The 17,813-nt window shown below is 35.6% G+C and overlaps 1 protein-coding gene across 5 annotated transcripts in view; it reads left to right on the top strand.

Annotated features, from left to right (window-relative positions):
* ATAD2B (ATPase family AAA domain containing 2B) overlaps positions 1-17,813 on the top strand; it is a 234,062-nt gene that overhangs the window by 160,772 nt on the left and 55,477 nt on the right. For 3 of the 5 annotated variants that reach the window (XM_058426974.1, XM_032172348.3, XM_032172347.3), the window contains 6 exons: positions 503-625; positions 3,802-3,939; positions 8,016-8,699; positions 11,333-11,460; positions 11,772-11,900; positions 13,985-17,410. In XM_058426974.1, the coding sequence (XP_058282957.1) occupies positions 503-625; positions 3,802-3,939; positions 8,016-8,699; positions 11,333-11,460; positions 11,772-11,900; positions 13,985-14,026 (1,244 nt within the window). In that variant the 3' untranslated portion in view covers positions 14,027-17,410. Of the gene's footprint in view, positions 1-502; positions 626-3,801; positions 3,940-8,015; positions 8,700-11,332; positions 11,461-11,771; positions 11,901-13,984; positions 17,411-17,813 lie in introns of those variants that run through there. The other 2 variants (XR_009209482.1, XM_058426973.1) reach the window with 1 other exon arrangement.

Here is a 17,813-nt window from a genome sequence, read left to right as displayed (position 1 = left end):
CTCTGTATTTCTCTGTTTTTGTCACATTTAAAAAAATAAGTCACCTTTAGGATATATTGTATTCTTTAGCATAGTTTTGACCAATGTCAACTTAGGGAGAAATTTAAGATTTTTTTGAATTGCTAATATTAATCTCTGACGACTCTGGGGCTGGGCATTTGGTAAATATCCTGTAAATACTTTTTAAATTTTTACTGAAAATCACATATTTCTGTTTTCAGAAATTTGAAACCATGTATCTGTTTCTTGTAATTCTCCAGACTGCTTCAGAAATGGTAATAGGTTTAGTCCTTCAAAGTTCTTAAAGTATAATTTTCAGAGAATTACTAACTCGACTGAGTAGCTCAGTATATTTATTTTTTTACCCATACTTTAAATGAACTTTTTCTCACCTAGCAATGCTTTTTATAATTTTGTTTGTATTCTTTTACTTTTTAAGATGTCCTTTGTTAATGTTATTTTATTTGTTTCTATAATAAATATATACCAACTTTTTTAACAGATAAAATAATTAGGCACAGGGCTTGTACCCTGAAGGACACTGCACATGCTATCATTGCAGCTGAATTAGATCCAGAATTTAATAAACTTTGTGAGGAAATTAAGGAAGCAAGAATAAAAAGAGGTAAGTTGTAGAAATAAACTTGGTACTGAAGCCTAGTGTGCTCTGTTCAGGCCAAGAGTCCTTGAACGATGTTTCTTTAGGATTGCTGGTATTATGAAAGTAATGTATTTAATGTATTTATTTAATTTCTGATACTAATGTGTTATGTAAACTCTCAAAGATATTTTACAGCTTTACCTACTGTGAAAGTTTTAGTGTGATAGTGCATATTACAGAAATAAAGTGTTTCTTAGTGAAATTTGTTTTGTAGGAGTATCTCTTTTTTAAGAATTGATTTCTAAATGGATTTAGATATTAGATATGAAAAGGTTTTATTTTTCATCAGTTTACTTTCTGGTACTTTAAAAACATGTTTAGGTATACTGTTTTTCCCACCCTAGTGAAATTTATATGCAATTTTGTTATTAGAAACACAGAATTAGCAATTGTAGTTTGTCGATTCAGTTTATAATCTTGTCCTTGAGGAACTCACATTTTAGTAGGAGAGAGAGAAATGTAAAACCAATCAAGTACAGTGTGTTGTATGCACTGGTTGAAGCATGTTCAGAGCACAGAGATGAGACCTCCCAGTAGGGAACCCAGCATTTTGATCAGAGTAAGGAGTGAATTTAGAAGTGTTCTCTCTAATGGACTAGGGAGGCAGTGACAGAGGAGGAGGAGGTGTATTGCTCACAGAGAAAACAGTAGCATATGTAAAGGCACAGAGGTGTGAAATAGCTTGATGTATGTTAAACTGGTATTGCTAAAGAAATACAGAATGCTGGAAATAGGGCTCAAGAGGTGCGGGGTCCAGGACACAAAAATTATGAAGAAACTTTTCTTCTACCTTTTTAGAGAGCTCTTCCCTGACCACCTAATCTGATAGAGGCTTTGGTAGCATTTGGCATTATATTATTTGTTTTTTGGTCATGTCCTCCTTACTTAGGATATCAGCACTTTGAATGTCTTGTTTATATCTCTACTCCAGTCCCTAGAACCCTGTCTGGTATAAAACAGGTTTTTGGTAAATATTTGAATAAATCAATGCCATGCTAAGGAGCTTGTAATTTATCTTGTAGATCAGTGTTTTCAAAAATGTCTGCCTATTACCCACTTCAGCTTAGACCTATGAATTAGATTCTCTGAGAATATTAAGGCCAAGAAATCTTTATTTGAACAAACTATCCAAGAGTTTTTATGTACACTAAAGTTTGATAGCCACAGGCAGTAGAAATTATTGAAGGATTTTAAGCAGTGAAATGAATTGGTCGAATTGCCTTGGCGGGAAGAAGTAACATGGTTTCAGTGTGCCAGGGTAGGAAGATGAGAGATCAGTTTAAAATCTGTTGGAGCCCATTTGAAAATGGTTTGGCAATTTCTAAAAAATTAAACATGGATTTACTGTATGACCCAGTGATTCTACTCTTACGAATCTACCCAAGAAAAATGAAAATATATGTCCACATAAACACTTGTATGTTCATAGGAGCATTGATTATAATAACCACAAACTGGAAACAACCCAGATGTCTGTTAGCTGGTGAATGGGTAAAGAAAACATAGGATACCCATATAAGCACGTACTACTTAGTAATAAAAGGGAACAAAGTACTGTTACACAGTACAACATGGACGAACTTCAAAAACATGCTGGCTGAACACGGTGACTCACGCCTGTAATCCCAGCATTTTGGGTGGCAGAGGTTGGAGGATTGCTTGAGCCCAGGAGTTTGAGACCAGCCTGGGCAACATGGCAAGATACCATCTCTACAAAAAAGTGAAAAATATTAGCTAGGCGTGGTGGTGTACACTTGTGATCCCAGCCATTTGGAAGGCCGAGTTGGGAGGATTGCTTGAGCCCAGAAGGTTGAGGCTGCAGTGAGCCATGTTCATGCCACTGCAGTCCTCCCTGGGTGACAGAGCAAGATGTTGTCTCAACAAAAAAACCCCAAAACATTATGCTAAGTAAAAATAGCCAGACCCAGAAGACTACATATTGTATGATTTCTTTTATATAAAATGTCTAGAAAAGGCAAGTCTATAGAGACAAAAAGTGGAGTAGTCATTGCCTGGGACAGTTATCTAAAATTGGATTGCTGTGGTGATTTTACAGTTCTGTACATCTACTAAAAACTGTTATTGTACGCTTAAAACAGGTAATTTTTATGTTATATAAATTGTATCTCAGTAAAGCTGTTGGGGAACAAAGACCTGTTGTAGTAGTCCAGGGTTTTAATTAATGAAGTAGGAAGGGAGTTAGAAGAGATTAATATAAGTGAGATGTAGCCGCAGGGATGGAGAGCACTGTGAAGTGAAGGAAGAATAAAAACTGGCTGCCATATTACTGGTTGACTGGCTTAGTAGATACTAATACTCCCAATCTAGATAGGGAATATATAAGAATGAACTGTTTTGTTTTGTAGGGAAAGATAAACCAGTTATCTTTAATTTGATCTATCTTTAGGAAATTCAATTGGAGATGTGAAGTAAGGAGTTGTTTATATGGATCAGAAGTTGTATATCTGGATCAGAGATGTTTGGGCTAAAGATACAGATTTGAGAATTATTATATAATAGTAATCGAACCTGAACACAATGATACTTCACTGGGGAACGTGTAGATTAGAGTAAGAAGAAAAGTGGTTACAGAGAGAACCTGGAGAAAAACCAACTTAAGGACCACATAGAAGAAATAAATCTCTAGTGAAGAAAATTAAGATAGAATGATTAGTCTTAGGAATATAATGCAGGACAACCAAACTGACTGCAGTGTGGTGTGACAGGAAGCAAATAGCATTTTGAAATAGTTCACGGGAATGGGGTTTAGTAGCCCAGTAGACTGTTGTACATTCTAAGATGGCAGAGGTCATTATTTTTGGATAATATATAATCTTATTGTTCCACAGTCATAATAATGTAAAATGTGCTCCTTTGTGAATTAAAATGAATAAAAATAGGGCCCCGTTGGGGATTAAGTGTAAACATGGCCTGCCAGATTGTTTTATTTTTATGATTTTATATCTAAGTTTCTTACCCATCTTAAAATAAAAGACACTGCTTTCATTAGAACTGCAAACTGCCCAAGTATAATTAATGACTTTAAAACTCAGTTTTGTATTTGAGGTTTTTTTTTTTAAACCTTTTGGTTTATGTAGCTGGGAATATTTAAGGAGGTATTGCTTATCTTCCGCTTGCAGGCTTATCAGTAACATCAGAACAAATAAATCCTCATAGTACTGGAGCTCGGAAGACAGAAACTAGAGTCGAAGAGGCATTTCGGCACAAACAAAGAAATCCAATGGATGTGTGGCACAACTCTGCAAATAAATGTGCATGTGAGTATTTGAGCTCATGTTATCCAGTAGTGAGAACAACTGAGAATGATGTAGATATGTTAGGAATTGGGTACAAAACAAAGTGCTGCTGTTTTCCCATAGCTCTTTTAATCTCTTTTCAGAAGTGAAGAAGAGCTTGTGGAGTAAATGCTGAATCAGAAATATATTTCTTTAACTTTATTTGTTGTTTTCTATCCCTTTTCAATATTATTTGCTATGACAATTGAACTAGGCTTGAATATTTTCGGTTTTAAACTTTGGTTTTTGGATAGCCATGTGGAGCCGGTAGAATTTTTATCCGTCCCTGTCCTTATCCTCCACTCCTTGTGCACTATGCAGGATGTTCTCTTTAGGGTGGGAAATGGACACTCCCGCGTGTGGGTGTGTCTGATCTGGCAACAGGAAGTTGATTTTTCTGAGAGACTATTTTGTGTTCAGTTTGAAAAATTGGCACAGCCTTCTTTTCTTTGTAGTTTTTGTGAGATGTAGTTAAAGGGAAAATTCGGAGATTTTTTGTACTCATTCATGTTGATCTATAACATTTCCAAAAGACAAATGTTAATAAACACCGCGTCTTTCTAATAGAGTCCTTCTGTTTCACTAAAGATAGCCTTCCTTGGAAGATACATGCTGTTTTTCTGGTATAAAGATGATAATCCAGGTTAAGTATCCCTTATCCAAAATGCTTGGGACCCAGAAGTGTTTTGGATTTTGTTTTTTTTTTTTGGATTTTGGAATATTTGCATTGTACTTACTGGTTCAGCATCCCTAATCCAAAAATCAGATATCTGAAATGCTCCAATGAGCAGTTACTTTGAACGACATGTCAGTGCTCAAAAAGTATTGGATTTTGGATACTCAACCTGAACTACTCTGTCAGTAAAGCTAGCTATAATATGTTCTTTCACCAGTGGCATTGAATTTGAATGAATAAACTATACCCACCTTTTTAAAGCTTGCCCCCTTTTGGTAAGTGGCATTTGTATATGAGAAAGTTTGAGAAAGGACTTAACGATGTCTTGAAACTGATTAAGCCTATTTGGCGTAGTTGTATTTCAGATCATCAGTTGGATTGTGTAACGTAGTACTCTAATTTAAACTTTGAAATTCTTTACATTCTGTGCATCTGCTACAAATATTTATGAATGAAAATGCATTGAATATTCACTTTAAGAAGTTTTAAGTGCCTTTAAATATTTTTAAAACTTTTTGAATCTACAAATATGAGTTTTGTTTTCTCTTACCAGTAGATGGCATATGCGACCCGTAATTTTTCTGTTTTACATTAACTTAAATAAGAAATCTGAATGTCCCTAAGGCATAGTTGCTTTCCTAAGGCCTTAGTTTTGGAAACAAACTCAGTGACGCTATAAAAATTGACTCTAAAGATCGTGTCTCTAATGGACTTTTCACACAGAGCACCCCGATGAAGGAAGTGGGGTGTGTGTGTGTGTGTGTGTGTGTGTGTGTATTAATTTATTTATTTATTTATTTATTTTTTCTTGAGACAGAGTCTCTCTCTGTTGCCCAGGCTGGAGTGCAGTGGCTCAATCTTGGCTCACTGCAACCTCTGCCTCCTTGGGTTCAAGCAATTCTCCCACCTGAGCTTCCCAAGCGACTGGGACTACAGGCGCCCACCACCACGCCTGGCTCATTTTTTGTATTTTTAGTAGAGATGGGATTTTACCATGTTGGTCAGGCAGGTTTCGAACTCCTGACTTCAGGTGATCTGCCTGCCTCAGCCTCCCAAAGCGCTGGAAGTACAGGCGTGAGCCACCGTGCCTAGCTGGAAATGGTATATTAAGCATTAGGTCCACAAATACTAATATATACTCTTGCCACATGCCAGGTACTGTGAAGATACATCAGTGACTAAAACAAAAATCTCTTCTTGTGGAGCTAATATGATCTGTTTCTCTTATTTTGCCAAAATTATACCAACCATTAGAAATAATTATATAAGGAAGAGAAAAATACCTCCAGTCCTACTTCCCAAAGATTAAGAACATTTTCTCTTACCATATTAGCCGGGTCTGTCCTGGAGTAACTTGCTTCAGCAGGGTTCCCAGCCTTTGCTTATGTACTACATGTCAGGTAGTTGAGGTGACTCTTGATTGAGCAGAGTTCAGCTTCATTTTGTTCTAGTTTCATGGCTTAGGAAAGAAAAAGGGAACCTATTGTACTTTCAGTTACGTGGTTGGAGAATAAGAGAGGTTATGGTGTCAGGAATGGCCTGTCAGGTAGTAAAAGCCTAATAGCGCTAACTTTCAGAGTCAGAGCAAGCTGAATGCTTTTTATTTTTCATATGGACTAGATTAGTTTTTCTTATAGCTAATGGGATGTTTACAAATGCCCATCACCTGAGCCTGTGTACCAGATTTTAACAGTAGATTAATACAGAAATTTTCTTCTCCATGCTAATTACCCTGTAACTTTAAATTATATAAATAGAAATTAATAGGGGAAAAGAATGAAGAGTTAGTGCTAACAGGATTACAGTTTTGAAGGAAAAATACATGTTGAGCCAAATGACTAAATAACTTGAATTTTGGAGATGATTTCAGAAACCTTTGGAAGATATATTCTTAGGTAAGAAAGAAGAGTAATATTTATAACTAAATTTATCTATTTCTTGTGAATTTACAGAGATGCAGCAGGAATTAAAGATGAAAGGACTAAATAAGTATGTAAATACACTATACACTGTTGATAGATTCTAAATTCATATTAAGCAGTGTGAATATAAGAAACAAGGGTTGTCATTAAAAGACCATATTCCTTTCTGTCTCTATAAAGCAATTTTTAAACTACAGATTAAACAGGCTACAGTTAGTGATTTCATATTTATATTTTCTTTAAAAAATATCTTTGCCCAGGAAGCTTTTCAGCTTTGATGTATTAAACATATATATTGTCTTTTTTTAAGTTAAAATTATTACGTTCATAACCACAGAAAAAATGAATATTTTTATTCTCTGATACTTTCAACAAACTAGTATTTAGAATTTGGGGTTAGATACCAGAAGTGATTCAGCTCTAGCATAAGTGGTTTGCTTTAATAATTTTTGTATTTAAGTGTTCTGAAGAACACTTAACTGTATTATGCAAGTGTCCCAAATTATAAAATAAAAGTTAACTTTTTGTTTATTTAAGGGACAATGAGGTAGACTTGCTTAACCATCTACCTCAATTTGATACATATGTGAGAAATTAAAAATTCCAGGGTCCATTAATACCTAGAGGCCCTCGCTGCCTACTCATAAAGCTCATGGTAGTTTCTAGCATCTAAGAGTATAGTCCTTACAACTTTTGTAGGCCTCCCTTTTCGCATAAGGGACCAAGTATTTATTTTTAGTGTTTTGTTTATGTTGTTCTCGTTGCCTTGATAGCAGAGGGCTTAGTTTTCCTACATATTCTCAAATAACTTTGCAAGAAATTGATGCTGCTGGGTGAACTGTTTGTGCTAGAAGAGATTAACAGTTGGCTCACCAAATTGTCCAAATAACCTTCATAAGGCATCTATCCATGGTCATACCTAACTTTGGGTGATTCCTTTTTCTGGAAGGAGAGGTTTCTTTGTGAGGATACCCTTAAGTGTTCTGTTATGCTATATTGAATCATGTCTTTGTTTTCTTTCATGATTTAGGAGCTACCTTTTGCTAGCAAAACATCCACCTTCCTGGTGGAAATCCAGGGCTTTGGCCCAAACTTTCTCTCAGCCTGGTAATGTGGTCATTCTTTAAATGTGTATATTATATGCGTGGCTTTTGGATGTTGAAAATTTAGGAACAGTAGTAAAGTAGGATCTAGGATAGTAGAAAAGATTAGTGCTGAATAAACTCATACAGGAAATACATTAAAAAATGTTTTATTCTGCAGAGTTCATCCCTGACTTCATATCCATTCCATTTCTAGGTTGCAAGGATTAGTCAGCATGAATGTCAAGAGCTAAGTAGTTTTTGTTCGTGTGTTACATCAGCATGGGTTTACTTTCTTTTGAGTCCTGTTTAATAAACATGTAAAATTGGTATTGCATTCCAAGTTCTACATATCTTTTTTCCTTCCTTGTAAAACAGTTCGGGTTCGGAGAAAATCAAGGCGGAGATCACAGTGGGGTAAAGGAATTATTAAGAAAAGGAAAGTTAATAATTTAAAAAAAGATGAAGAAGACACCAAATTTGCAGACTATGAGAACCATACGGAGGACAGGAAATTATTAGAGAATGGAGAGTTTGAGGTAAGCACTGATTGCCATGAGGAAAATGGAGAAGAGACTGGAGACTTATCTATGACCAATGACGAATCATCCTGTGACATCATGGACATGGACCAGGGGCAGAGGCTTAACAATGGAGCAGGCACAAAAGAGAACTTTGCATCTACCGAGGAGGAAAGTTCAAATGAATCTCTACTGGTCAACAGCAGCAGTTCCTTAAACCCAGAGCAGACCTCCAGGAAAGAGACTTTCCTTAAAGGAAATTGTCTAAATGGTGAGGCTTCCACTGACAGTTTCGAAGGAATACCAGTTCTGGAATGTCAGAATGGCAAGCTTGAAGTAATTTCTTTCTGTGATAGTGGAGATAAATGTAGTTCTGAACAGAAGATTCTTCTGGAGGACCAGTCAAAAGAAAAACCAGAAACTTCGATTGAAAATCATGGAGATGATCTTGAGAAACTAGAGGCACTGGAATGTAGCAATAATGAGAAGTTAGAACCTGGCCCTGATGTGGAGGTTAAAGATGCAGAACTGGATAAAGAAGGTAGAGCTAATATTTGAAAAATCTTCTGAAGGTTTAAACTCCAGAGTTAATTCGTTGCGTATTTTATCTGGTTCCCAGTAGTAATAGTTGGTGAATAATTATACCCCTCTGAGGATCTGTTAAAGTTTTCATCCTGTTCTCTAGAAAAGCGCACACACACACACAGAGGCATGCACCAAATTTTGCTGTAAGTTTCAGAGGGTGTATCATTTCGAGTGCATTGCTTTACTGGCCGCTTACTCTTCTGCCTCCTGCCTGATTATCACCCCTAGCCTCAGGGATTTATGACTGAAAGCTGAGTAAATCCACAGGTGTTAAGAAGATGGAATTCCAAGAAGAATTATTGTCATGGGCTGGGTGTGGGCAGAGAAGACTTGGTGATAATAGCAGTATGATATATTCGGAAGAGTAATATAGACCTAGATTAAATTACCACTCTTGTTCATTATAATCATGTGACTTTGAGCTCATTATTTACACTCTCCAAGCCTATTTATTCATCTAGGAAATTCAACTTCAGAATGGTGTTGTTGCAGGGATTAAATAAATCGTGTATTTTAATTGCCTCTCATGGTAACTGGCACATACTAAGGTATATTCATTCCAGGCAGTCATTATTAGTTGAATCCAAGGGCTGTTCAGTCTAAAAGCCTTCATTGCTTTGTAAGTCCAATAGTGGAGGAAAGAAGCAGAGTGATCATTGTCAAGTTTACCTTGTTGTCAGGGAATCAGAGTACTCTCCCAGCTTCTGACTTCTTATGGCTACATGATTCATTTAAGAAGCAGCAGAAAGAGGGAGTTAAGGGTTTCCAGTCTGTCTTTGTTTATCATTATTCTTTAGCTCATAGCAGGGTCTGGGATGAGTTGATATCTACCCTGCTCAATATACATTTCCTTCCTGGATAGGTACTCTTATAGGAGGCCATCCTGAAATTATATTATTTTCTCTAAATTGTGTGGAGTGGAGTACCCAGCTTCAGCCTGGGATTTGGGCTATGTGGGAAAAGTTTTTTTTTTTTCTGCCAATATTTTAAGTCCTTTAGCAGAGTTAGGAAGCAGGAAAATATTATTCAAAGTCTAAGAATTCCTTTATGGATAAAGAGAAATTTACTGTTCTTAAATGCTACCTGTTAAACATTTATCTTATTCTTCAATATTTAATACTAAAATAGTTTTCAGAGCAGTATTCATTCTGGGCTATCAGATAGACAGAACTTTAAAAATATGTTAAAGCTAGGGTTAAGTAATGAATATAACAGCATGGGAAAAGTGGAGAAGGAATCTGGTATGAGGCCGAATGGGTGGGGATAGAGGAGTCTATTTTAATGCTGATTTCTATGAGATTTCCATAAGCGTGCTGAAAAAGGCTTAAATTAACATTGTGTTCAGTTGGTGATCTAAACACTGTAAAGATAGTTGTTGTGTAAAAGTTTGACCTGAAGCTTTCATTTGGAATTATCAGGACAGTATCCTAATCTGAGTTTTCAGGCCTCTAGAAGTCCATGGATGTAGTAATGAGGATCAATATGATTTTAACTAAGCTCCTAGCATATGGTAATTGAACTATGAAGTCTTTCACATTAAAAGCAGCCTGAAATATAAAATTTCTCTGATATATCATGATACATGTTTTTGAAGGCAATACTTTGGTTCTTTTGCTGTTTGTTTTATAAAGCAGGCATTGAGAAGAAGGATGAGTTTAAAGACTTGGGAATAAGAAATAAGAGGGCTGATGTAGGATGGAGGCGGGTCCCTGCATTGAGACACTTAATAAATATGTTCTCCTTAGTGTCCCTGACATGGCCACATCCTGTATGAAATTCTGAAACAGTCCAAGTTTGTCTTTGTGTTCCTTCCCCTCACTCACCCTCCTCTTAAGAGTAGTCCTACTTAGGGGAGCACAGGGCTCCATGGTCTACCCACCCTTTGTACCCCTCAGAGTGCCTGGGTTCGTGAAATTATGCTTAGCCACCATAAAATTTCTGTTTGTTTAGTGTGGCTGGTCTCAGCAAAATGTGAGGAGGAAAGTAATTAGATTGTACTAATTTACTCTAAGGTAGGAAAGAACACCAGCCCTATTACACTTTTAATGGGTTTATATTTTTAAGAAAAAAATGTTAAACTCTGGATCAATTTCTAATAGAATTTTAGGCAGTGTAACAGGTAAGAAATTTCAGGCAATGCTGAAGGGAATATTTTAGGTTGGGAGGCAAATGTGTAGACAGGTGGGCCCCACTTTTGTTAGTATCTGCTTTTCTAGGTTGCTTCCCTTCTTGTGGTTCTGAAAGCTCCCAGTTGTAAAATGATAGCTGTCAGAGAGAAGGCTGTTTGTTAAGTCAGTGCTTAGAGGTGAAGATTGCTTTTATCTTCCTTTTAGTGGATATGCTTATTAGGTGATACTCTAGTATGACTTGGCTTTTTAAGTTGCAGCTTAGTTTTCTTTAATTTGGGTTACTTAGTCGTACCAATAAAAAATCTACCACATTGGGTTGCTTTAAAAAAAATCACTTAAGAATACACCCTTCCTCATTCCAAAAGGGATTTGTGTGGTAGGTAAAAGAATTTATAACTGCACAAGACTGGTTTTTCTTAACTTTTACTTGCTGCAGTGTATTTTTTTGTCTCAATTATAGGTGCTTCTAAAGTAAAGAAATACCGTAAATTAATTTTAGAGCAGGCAAAAACGACAAGCCTGGAACTGGTTCCAGAAGAGCCATCTGAGCCTGTGCCTCCTCTTATAGTTGATCGTGAGAGATTGAAGGTAAGCTTAGCTATTCCCAGTCAGTTTTAAATGAATGGATGGAGATTTGAATGTATTTGTAGGCAGTTGAGTAAAACTGCTTTAACCCTGAAATATAAATGCCTCAGAGCTCCTAGTAAAAAAGAGTAATGTGTATTTTAAGGAGTTGAAAGATATGGGAATAGTCCAAGATATTCTAAGGGAATAATTTTAAGCCCTCAAATCTTTTACATCCTAGCTTTATGGTGTCTATTGACTAGCCATTTGAATATACAATTTCAGTTTGACCAGTGAAATCAAATTACATTTTATTCTCTTCTGTTTTTTCTTAGAAATTGCTTGATTTGTTGGTGGATAAAAGCAACAATCTGGCAGTTGATCAGCTTGAGAGATTATATTCTCTTCTTAGTCAGTGTATCTACCGTCATCGTAAAGATTATGACAAATCACAACTTGTAGAGGTAAGTGTTTAGTTTATCTGTAGAATAAACAAACATTTGATTTTACTTGTTCCAAAGAAAAGAGAAAAAATGTTGTTTTGCCTACATCTATGTCTTTTACCAAGTAACTGAAGAATGTTTTGAAGATTTGAGACGAATCATTAAGAGTTACAGTTTGAAGAATAAAGCCTTTCTGTACCATTGTGACTCTGGAAAGAAGTAATCTGGGGTTCCTTTTTTTTTGTCAAAACACAGAAATCCATGATTCTAGGGTGGTAAATATGCAGAAATAGTATGTCACAATTCTCTCCCTACTTGCTTATAACTGACGTGCCAATTGAGCCTGTCACTTGGGCTTGTTGGATGTGGTCATGGCCCCACACTCCTTATCACTGCTTCCTAGGTAGCCACTGCCGATATAAAGGCGTTGGCATGGGCAGTGAGACCTATTTGCCATTAATGGTTGGAAGATAACTCAAAAGTCATCTTATTTTAGTCAAATCTAGTCCTATAAATTAGCCATATGAAGGAGTGACTATCCTTTTGCTTAGATACTTTTAGAGATGAGACATTCCCTTTCTAGACAACTCTGAACCAAGGGAACTTCTTCCTGTATAAATATGAGCTTATATCTTTGTTTATATAATTTCCATCATTAAACTACACTTCTGCCTTCTCAGGTCATCTGAGCAAATGTAATCACTCATCTACCCGCAAAATGGCTAAATGACTTAATTCAACTCTCTTTGTTGATTTGCCTGTTAGTTTGTTTATCTGGTGGTCTATCTATTAAATGTTTATTGAGTACCTGCAGTGCCAGATGCTGTGCTGGGTGTTTGGAATGCAAAAAATGAGTAAGACAAAGTCTCTGGGAATATTTTTAGTATATTAAAGATTTATATGTAAAGGGTATAGTTATTTTTCATGTGTAATTTTCTTATTTGGCAATATATGATAAAACATTTAGCAGGAGTGATTTTTGTTGACCACATGGAAGAACTTGTTGATCAGATGATGATCTGTTAATACAGCCTATTAGTTTTGCAGAGATGTAGAATAGAATTTCTTTGGAGCTGTTTAAAGGGAAGGAAAAAGTGCAAGTGTCTTAGATGTATTTGACATTTGCCCACCTGAATAAAATGTGCAGCGTAGAGTTGTTCACATTTTTTTTTAAATTCTAGAACTTCTTTGTTCATATGGTTGCAGTTTTATTAGCTTGAATGCATTAAATACTCCTCACCAATGAAACATCTCAGTGTGGAATCCTAATAATCTAGAGGCCTAGTTTAGGGAGGGAAGGGATTGATAACAGAATCAGCAGTGAGTGGCTTTCATGGTGGTAGTGATGGAAGCCACTCATTCTGGCTCTTTTTAAATCCTGTCTTTTCAGCTCTAGTTGGAGTGAATAGAAGTGGGAACACAATGCATTCTGCTTTTTGGCATAAGTTTCTCTATACTGAATGCGTTCATTTTACTTTGGGAGTTAGTGAAATATAATGAGGAAGGAAGGGCTCAGTCTCTGGAGTGAGGCTGCCTGTATTCAAATCCTGATTGTCACCTGTTAGCTGTCAAATTATTTATTCCCTCTGTGCCTCAGTTTTTTTCTCTGTAAAATGGGCCTGATAGTAATACCTTTGTTCAATCTTCAATGTTATGGGAGTTAAAACTATATATATAAATTATATATATATATGCATACATATAAATACAAATATTTACTTATATTTATGTATTTTATATATAGAAATCTCTTAGTAAATATCTGGCATAATAACTTACTCATTAAGTGTTGCTATCATCATCCTTATATTCATATTACTCATATCATACCTCATACTGATATTACTGGCATAATAAGTTAGTTATTCGTTGAGTGTGACCATCATCATCATCATCCTTATTTGCCTACATATAAAATAAGAGGTACTTGGAAGTATCTAGGGGAGATAGTCTTAATTACCTATGGTATTATAATCAGGAAAATATTCAAAGTTTAACCTGTATCTCAAATTCATTCCCTAAAAATTTAAAGTGAATTCTTCCATAATGAGGAACACTTTTATCTTTCCCTTAATAGATAACATGCATTTTTTTTCCTTTTATAGGAGATGGAAAGAACAGTTCATATGTTTGAGACATTCCTATGAACTTTTCAAGATATGAGTGGTTTATCCTCTCCAATCTGCTCCTCACAGAGCAGTCTTCTGAGCCATTCAATTTCAAATTGCACCAATTATGTGCAGAGCCTTGGTGTAAAGTGCTCTCTCACTCATTCTTTCTCTCTGTTGAATTTGGTGCTATTGTCTCAGGTACCTGAAACCAACCAGCCTACAAGAACCAAACAGAACTTCAGAAACATGTTGTATTTTCCACAAATAAAAAATACAACCCCACAGCTTGGAGATTTTGGTGCTACAGAAACTGCTCTCGCTTCTGCTCCTCTTTTTGTGCACTCTCTTTTGGAGACTCCTCTCTTAGGGAGCAGACCAGCAAACAGGAGGAAACTGGATGGGGGCAGTTCTAACTGTGTTGAATTGTTTAAACAGTGGGCAACTTTTTTTTTTTTTTTCCTCCATTTTACCCCTTTAATCATATTTTTCCCCCATCTGGGTAATGGACTGAAACCTGTTTTAGAGTTGGCTATGGTCTGTTCTGGTGGGAAGCTGAAGAAACTGGATGAAATTAGGTCAGGCTCTTTAGAACTGCCTTTAACGTGCCTTTTTATTCATTTGAGGAAGATAAGGCTAAAAGGATGGGCTGTTTGAAGCAAATAAATTAGAAATCTTTCTTTGATCACAACCTTGAAAATAAGTTTTGATACTCTATGTCATTGAGAGACAACCAGTGTTTGGGTATGAAATGCCTGTCTTAAAGCTCAATCAAGACACCCAGTAAGCCACATAATATACTAAAATGGTAAGTTTTCTTGTAAGGTCTGTTTTGGTTTAAGAAACATGTAATAACAACAATGAATAATACACAGTCCACACACACAAAAAAAACAAAAAACAAAACTCCACACGTTTTGGTATTGCTAACAATGATGACTAGAAAATAAATAGATAGTGGCCATTTTTTCTTCTGTCAGTGGCAATTTAATAGTTACTCATGTTTGAGTTCCCAGAGAGAAATGATTTTCATATGTAGTAAATTGTTATTTTGCTTTAAAGCCAGGACTTGCCAAATGGACAGAAAAGAGAGGAATTAATCAGAAGCTCCATAAAATTCATTTTCTGTATGCTTAATTGCAAACGAGCTCTGGTATGGTCCTTGAATAACAGTATTAATGTTTAAATCCCATCTCCTAAGCTTACCTTCACAACTCTTCTTTTTGATTGGAAACCATTTTGAATCTTGTTGAGTGATTTCTGTGAATTGTGTGTATCTGAAATTAATTATGGGTTACTAGTTTTACAAAAACTTTCTACAAATTTGGAGACACAATCTAGGCAGTTGCAACGAGGCAAAGGATGCAGTGACTTTTTTTTATCAGATGATTTTTAAACAAAAAGAAAATTTTGCCAACGAGTTGGCTTGGTATCTTCATTCATTGTAGCCGTTAGCTGCAGGTGTGTCTTTCCAATATATGCAACACATGTAGTTTGGGTTTTAATTAGGGCAAATGGTCTTGGACTACTGCAGAGATTCTGAGCTACCTCAGCTTTTTGTATTTTAGTTACCAACGGTGTTTACAGAGTCCTGTAATCACTTTGCCACTGTTTACATCCTGAAGCTAAGGTACTTGTCTCCTTGTCTCTGGCTCTTTGTAGTGTGCAGAAAGCATACTTTGGCCATAGCCTACTGCAGTAATCCAAAGTGCTTCTTTGCATTTACATTTACATCTAACGCCTTCTAATTCTAGCTTAATTTTTTTTAAATGCCACATGTTTTCTTTGTACCTAGTCTGTGAAATTTCTGTAATATCCAGTTAGTCATACAAGTCAAGATGCTACCCCTGTAGACACACTGTATTTTTAAGGTGGGCAAGTGCGATTAACGATGAACCATTTTAAAGGGGAGGTTATTTGAAACCTCTAATTTGATTATTGGGAGGATTTTCATGCTTTCTTTAGTATTTATTACCATCATACCGATTCAAACTATTTTATTGTCTAATACATTAGCATTTTGTATTTTGATGGAAATTGTTACAGAATTTAAAGATTTGATGAAATAAGATGTAGCAGATTTTTTGTAGCAAGTTTCTGGTAAAAGGGTTTTTTGCAAGTCTCAGGTTCTTGCTGCACTATTTTTTTTTAAATATTTATTCCAGTTATTCTAATTCAGAAGCATTCTTTTCAAGTAACAGCAGCACTTGTGAAAGGAAAAAAAAACGCACACGTTTCTTAGTAGGTTACTAAATTTGTACAATTAATTAAGATTTTAGCCATCAGTGAGTTTGAAAAGGGAAATGTATTTATTTTCAGCATTAAAATGCTTCCAAAAGATCAAGTTGCTTTTGTTTGTTTGTTTTTTTAACCATAATGTAGATGGGGAAATTGGAGGCAACCTCAGTATAGGAACTACCACTTTGAACAGTTTAGGTCTTAAAGAGAAAGTCAGTCTAATGCCAAGGGGAGAACAATGAGCTGAAATTGTACCAACTCCTCTGGCCCTCTTCCCCTCAATTAAAAAAACACGCTTACCAGTTTTGCTTATTTTACAGATATCCGGTGGTTCTATAGTTTAAAGCAGCTTGTGAAATTATCTAAGTGGACTCAATTTTGTTTACGTTTCTGTAAGTTTTTCATTTTTGCTGTATAGCATTGGCAAAAATATGTACAAATTGACCTCTGTTCTTATTTCCTATTGTGAGCATTATAAATGGTAAGCTCCTATGTAAAACCTTGCTCTCAGATGAGTAAAATATGTATCACAGCATAGCTCAGCAATAGTTCATGCTCAGCTGTGGGGACCCTGGGAGCTTTTTGAAGATGATGGAACCGCACTAGGGTTGAAACTGATGGCTGTGGAGTTAATTGTGTTTTTGAGCTTGAATCTCACCTGTGATTTTTTTTTTTTAAATGTTGTTTCATGACTTGATTTTTCTCATAAGCCAATGTATTTGTAGGTTTACTGGATTTTATTTTTAGGGAGTGGGTAATTTCTTCCATTTTTTGATTAAGTTGGTTCAGCTATGGTGCTATTCAGTAGGTATCTTCAGTGTCAGGTCCCGTAGCTGAATGCCATTGTTATTATAATTATTATTTGTAATCACATTGTAAGCTTGAATTTGGGTTTGTACCTGCATCTTTTGTATTCTGTACATCTGGTTACTTAGACTTTGGGAGTCCCATTTGGTTTCAGTCATGTATGTCTACTTTGTAGTTTAAGTAGACTTCATCAACTATGGGCTATTTTGGGTTTGTAGTTTTAATTTAGAATTGTGTTAAATTGATGTTTTGCATTTGACTTCATTTTACATTAGTTGAAATAAATTATTTAATTTTTGAATTCTGGAATTTGAACATTTACTGTAATTTGTAATATAACTGCTGTGAAATACTTGAATAAAGATGACAAGAAAAACATGTCTTTCTTTAGCTTAATTATGATCACTGTTGGCTACAAATGCAGTGCTACTTTTCTAGCTGATTTAGACTTTTAGAGAGAGGCATATTGCTGTTTATTAAGCACCCAAAAAGTTGTGTTGTATGTTCCTTTTAGATTTTAAGTACACCTCACGATGTTTTAGCTGAAAGCTTTTTATGTTGAAAAAGTGTGGTTTTAGTTTTAGTTGAAGATTGTCTAAAATATGTTGTATAGAAGCAAATGGATTACTTCTGAGATTTCTTTTTCTAGCTGGAAGACTATCTGATAACATATGATCAGGTCATATGGTTCATTAGTTTAAAATGTTTTCCTTTTTATCGGGTTGTTATCAGCATACTTTGTACAGTATCACCACATAATATGGACAGAGATTTCATACCA

This window comes from Hylobates moloch, unplaced genomic scaffold (assembly GCF_009828535.3).
Source record: "Hylobates moloch isolate HMO894 unplaced genomic scaffold, HMol_V3 SCAFFOLD_13, whole genome shotgun sequence".
Lineage (NCBI taxonomy): Eukaryota > Metazoa > Chordata > Mammalia > Primates > Hylobatidae > Hylobates > Hylobates moloch.
Note: the sequence above shows the minus strand (reverse complement) of the source record. Positions and strands in the feature narration are given on the sequence as shown.